The following is a 5,545-nucleotide window of genomic DNA, read 5'->3' as shown; positions in this document are numbered from 1 at the left end:
GGATGGATGGATGGATGGATGGATGGATGGATGGATGGATGGATGGATGGATGGATGGATGATTTGCTCACGACACTCATAAAGTGAAACATATTTCCACAGCTTTGTCAGTCTAAAAAGTCAATTAGCTATTTATAAACTTTTACAACTCTGTCAGAATTACATTACACTGATACTCTGGCAGGAATATCATGATTTTTCTGCTACAGTTACCCAACTACTGCCTGCACTTCAAGTTTATGTGAATGACAGTGATATAATTGATAGAATGTAAAAATGTGAAAAAAATATATGTTTGCATGAACCTCTATATTGGTTTTGTGACTAGAGTTGTTTTAAAATGGCACCAGTCAGATTTGGTCTTGGCCCCAGTCAGATTAGCTATTAGTTCATCCACCAGGTCAGAATTAAACTGACATTCACTGTAAAAATGGAATGTTGGATATACTTAACCATATTATGTTACCTGGTTCCACTTAACTGTGTTGAATAAGTTCAAAGCAATATACCCATTTTTTAACCAAAGAACATGAGTATGTTGCTTTGAATTTACTCAACTCATGTATGTGGAACCAGGTCACATAACATGGTTAAGTAAATCCAACATTTCATTTTTAGAGTGTTGGTCAAAGAGCTTTTTACAGTAGGTGAGATAATAATTTTTCATACCCTTTCCACAGAACCCCACGTTAAAGAAATGTAACTATTCCTTTAATTAAGTATATGTAAATATGTTTTTATGGTACAAAAATGTAACTTCATCTATTTTTCCCCCCACCTTTGTTTTAGGCTCCTTGTTTCCGTCACTGAAACCATCCGAAACTGTGTTGAAGGTGGTCTTTTGGCTGGGATACTTCAACAGCTGCATCAACCCAATTATCTACCCCTGCTCCAGCAAAGAGTTCCACCGGGCTTTCACTCGAATCCTCAGGTGCCAGTGTCACCAGAAACGGAGGGTCCTTCGTCGCTTCTATGACCAGAGGTGGCGKACAGCAGTGAAGGGAAAGGCGAGGGATCAGAGGGGTGACTACAGCGCTGGCTTCGCTGTGCATGAATCCTCTGGCAGCTCTTTGTTACATAAAAGGAAACGGTGCTCGCTAGGTCTGAAGAGATGGAGCTTCCTTCCACCGCTGCAAAAGTCCTCCTTTCAGTTCAAAGAAAAAGTGAACAACCTGTCAAACAAAATCAAAGTGGGGACAGGAAAAGTCACCCCGCCTGCACTGGGAAGGACCGATACAGTAGACACAGTCTCTATGGGGATTTACAACTCGTGCGAGTCAGGCAGTTTTCAGTTCTATGATCTGGCAGACTGTTACGGCCTGAAAGAGACTGACATTTAGAGGGCCCYCGGGGAGTCTTTAATTTATTTTCAAAGGCCCATACTGGACCAAACTGCAAGAAAAACTGTGAAAGATGGGTGAGTTTGTGTTCGACAAATCTATTTAAAAAAGATGAAAGCTGAGAAAAAAAAAAAGACTTGATTCCAGCCCAAACTGGAGTTCATTCCTCATGACTGTTGTGTTTCTCTAACTCAAATGACCTACAGCCACATTACAAAGGAAGATAYGACAAAATACTGACCGATGCACCAACTGTGCATTAAGGCAAAATATTTCAACACAGACCCAGATCATTCTTAGAGTTAACATGTATTTTGTTTAATTATAAAGTGGACAACCTCCTTGTTTTTAATTATTAGCCAGCTGRCAGTGTGTGAAGACAACTGTGACTTGTTTGATATTTGTTGACAAAAAAAATCACTGAGAGAGATGAATCATAAGTGCAATTTTTATTTTTTTTATCACTAGGAATTCCAAACTGTACAATATAAAAAAAATGTATGTTTATGTCTGCAAAATTTTCTGTTCTGACAAGACTTTGTAAAGCAAAGAAGCTGTGTTCATTCTGTTGGATTTGTGATCTAACCTGGTATGTACCAAAGTGTAGTTTGCAGTGTCCAGTGAGCACAAATGTGAAATGAATGTGCTTTTTTGATATGTTTTTGATGTCAAATTTATGTCAGATGKATAGAAAAATAAAAAGAGGAAAATTAAGTTGGGAAAAGGATTCTGTTCTTTGATTAGGTTGCATGTTTGTTTTTAGAAAAAAAATCAAATCAGCATCCTGTTGTATAAATCAGTCCAAGAAACCTGTGAAATAATAATAATGAAAATGTAAACAACCTATGGTCTGGGCATTTCTTAAATGATTGAAGAGCACTCACTGCCTTTCATGATCAAATTTTAAACTAACCTGATGACAGTTTTTCTTTGTAGTTCCAGTACTTCCACTAATTCACAATAAGATCATTCAAATGTTTCCTTGAAGGAAGATAGCAGCTCGTGGACTGTGTTTGCTTCCATATTATGATCACTGTTAAGTAAAGAGAGGAACACAGATTTGCAACACAATGTAATGAGTAAGTTAACATTTTTGGATTCACATGAAAGGTACTTTGACAACCCATTTCCTCAGTAATGAGTATGTTATTCAGTCAGTGGTGGTGAAGAAAGACTTGAATTAAAAGGTAAAACACTTGATCTACTGGCCTGTGTTACTAACTTCACCTAAAGTTTGGATCATGACTGGAAGAATTGCATTAGACAGTATGAATAGAGATGATTTGGGCTGGATGCCTACCTTCAGAGGTGTTTTGAGCATATTCCACTGGGAAGAGGCATTAGACCTGAAACTTGCTGGAGGGATTATGCATCTTTTCTGTCCCAGGAACACCATGGGGATCCCCCAGGTAGAGCAAGTGTCGCTGGGGACCGGGGTGTCTGGGTTTCTCTACTGCAGTGTTTCCCAAAGTTGGGTTTGGGACCCAAAGTGGGGTCCTGAAACATCAAGGTGGGGTCCTGAAAAGATTTTCTGAATTAGTTACATTTTTGCCTTAGTTGTTACAAAGGAGTGAGGTTAGTGTATTTAAAATGGATAAATGTAGAATAATAAATATTGTTACTATGCCCATGATTGGTTGACCTGATACAAATGTTTATGATCCAAAAATAGTTGGGGGCACAGGTCTCTGCTACTGTTATTTTGTGGGTCAAAAGCTGAAAAGTTTGGGAGTCACTGCACTTTGGTTCCCAAAGTTGGGCTTGGGACCCAATTGGTCATGAAGCACCTTGGATAATCTCCAGAAATCAATTTAAAGAGTAATAAAATAATTGCTGATGTAATATTTTCCCTATAATTATTACAGAAACACAAAAACGTATAAATACGTATTTATATTTGTGTACAAGCTGTTTAGATTGTCAAAAAGCCTGTGTTTTTAGGGTTATTAACAACGTTTATGTACTCAGACCAGTAATATTTGGGGTCACAAGTTTTTGCCATGAATATTTTGTGGGTCAGAAGACAAAACGTTTGGGAACCACYGCTCTACTGGACCAGTTGCCTCCAACAACCACCAATATTGCAACAATCTGTTTAAGAAGTATCAAGGAACAAGTCTTTTCAGCCCTCCAAACTCCTCCATTATGAATATGTTGGGATCTGATGACATCTATGGGTAGTAAGTAAGATCTACACAAGCTCCACCTCACTATCCATCAATGGATCTATTGCTGGAAAACACACACACATACCTCATCTCCAAAACATACACAAAAACCCAAATGACTGTAGTATGCAAACAAAAATACACAAGGCTAACATAACTAAACATAAGAACAATAAACAGAGCAATGAATCCAGTTTTTCTGCTCTGTTTTATTTCACACTTCCATTTATTTTTGCTCCCTCCTCTGTTCCTAAAAAAGATTCCAGACTATAAATTACAGTCCAACACTGTCAGTGCTGCTTTTTTTTCAACTTATTTTAGAAAAGTCACTGACTGCCATATGTTGAATACACTTTCACAGCTTGTAGTTTCACGATGTGTTGGAGCCAGCCAAAATGACAGACTGCCTAGACTCCTAATTGTGAACTGACAGCTTTGATGCTGTTTTAACTATGATATGACTCTGACTTTGGCTCAGAGTTAATAAACAGGCTGCAGCTGGTTGCTGACTATTTTGAGATGGATCATTTGCAGTGCAATCTGGATGCTGGGTGTCTTGGATTACATTACGTTTTACATTCAGAAAGAGTAAGCAGCAGAATGTAGAAGATGGTTTCCTCTCTTATTGCTGTTTCAACAGCAATCTTCTTTTTGGCAATTGTCAGTAGATGTACATTAAACACTGGTTTACATAAGAACCAACTGACTGACAGCCTGAAAGCAAATCTGGCAGCTTTGTTAGCATTTAAGCTGAACTATACAAGTTTTTAGTTTGTTTTATTTTTTTATATTGTTGAAAATTAAGAAGTGATAAAATTAAAAAAAAATAAAATAACTTTAAATTATTCACAACAACATGTCTGTGAGGAAAAACATTTGATTGTAGATAAAGGAGACAGTGAGAAACTGATCTTGTGGTGAAATGTGAACATACATAAAAAAAGATTTTGTCTGTACACATGGCAACATTTCAAGCAGGTCTGTGTTGTCTCCCTGGCTTTGCAGCATTTAAGTTGGCCTCACTTTGTTTTGCTCAATTTTAGTTTGACCTCTAACCACTCTACCACATTCTCTCCTTCCATTTTCAGGTTCCCATGGAGGGTCCGCTACATTAAGCCCAGCTGATATATGTCTACACTTCCCCCCTCATAAGAGAAACCACCATAGCCATGACTCTGACTCTGCAACAGACCCCATCACCAACCACTTACCAGTCATTCTTCGCCTCTGAATGGACGCATTTTCAAAAATCCTTAAAATGTTTGGAAAAAGAACAGAGTGCATTTTCAGACTTGTCTCCTAAGAAACAATTATATTTGTCTATATTTACAAAAATAATTAATATTAAAGTCTAAGCCAGAAATGGTAAGAAGGCAGCATTATAGTGGCATGGCAAAAAGATACAAAAGCAAACTGACTAACTTATTTTAATTACATCATTTAGTAACTTTTAACATAAATGCAGGTAAAGGTTAATAGATGTAGAGAAATTTCCTGACATCCTGGACTGGTTGTTGAACTTAATCAGTCTGATTTTAAGGGTTACAAATCACATGAAACATTTTTAAGTGATGGTGCTGAGGTTCTGCTGACTGGTGATCAGCCTTTACACCAAAACCAAAAAAACACCAACAAAGACTAAAGTTACAGGCATTAACCTATTTTAAAATTGAGTGTTTGGTAATTAAGTTGATGAAATTATACATATGGTTTGACATTTTACATCTTAATCAGTAATGCAGCTATAGAAAACAAACTATCTAATTTTCATACACTTTGAAAGAAAACAAAATAAAAGTGTACATATTTTACCTGAAATGTGAATTTTCAAGTTGACCAAGTGAAGTTTCATTATTGTCTTTTTCAATAAGAATTTTTACATCTTCATAACATTTGTAAGCTGTAGGAACAGAACTTTTTTTAATATTTATGGATAGTTTTACCACCTCTGTGGATTAAAACCAATATAACTGTTTTCACTTTTGTTTTAAATTTATTATAGCACGAATATCAAACTGTTCATATAGTCTACAATAT

General features: G+C 36.7%; 1 protein-coding gene and 1 long non-coding RNA gene across 2 annotated transcripts in view; one reads left to right on the top strand and one right to left on the bottom strand.

Moving 5' to 3' along the window:
- Positions 1-2,062, top strand: part of adra1d (adrenoceptor alpha 1D) — an 11,827-nt gene extending 9,765 nt beyond the window's left edge. Inside the window, exon 2 of the mRNA XM_014007862.1 lies at positions 790-2,062. Coding sequence (XP_013863316.1) covers positions 790-1,340 — 551 coding nt within the window. The 3' untranslated portion in view covers positions 1,341-2,062. The remainder of the gene's footprint in view (positions 1-789) is intronic.
- Positions 2,063-2,068: 6 nt separating this feature from the next.
- Positions 2,069-2,782, bottom strand: LOC106517149 (uncharacterized). Its single transcript, XR_001310167.1, has 3 exons — positions 2,641-2,782; positions 2,254-2,373; positions 2,069-2,150 (listed from the first exon to the last, which is right to left on the bottom strand). It is a non-coding gene; the product is annotated as an uncharacterized LOC106517149 (long non-coding RNA).
- Between the last annotated feature and the right edge of the window lie 2,763 nt (positions 2,783-5,545).

Source organism: Austrofundulus limnaeus, unplaced genomic scaffold (assembly GCF_001266775.1).
Source record: "Austrofundulus limnaeus strain Quisiro unplaced genomic scaffold, Austrofundulus_limnaeus-1.0 Scaffold45, whole genome shotgun sequence".
Lineage (NCBI taxonomy): Eukaryota > Metazoa > Chordata > Actinopteri > Cyprinodontiformes > Rivulidae > Austrofundulus > Austrofundulus limnaeus.
This window is presented reverse-complemented; position numbering and strand designations above follow the sequence as displayed.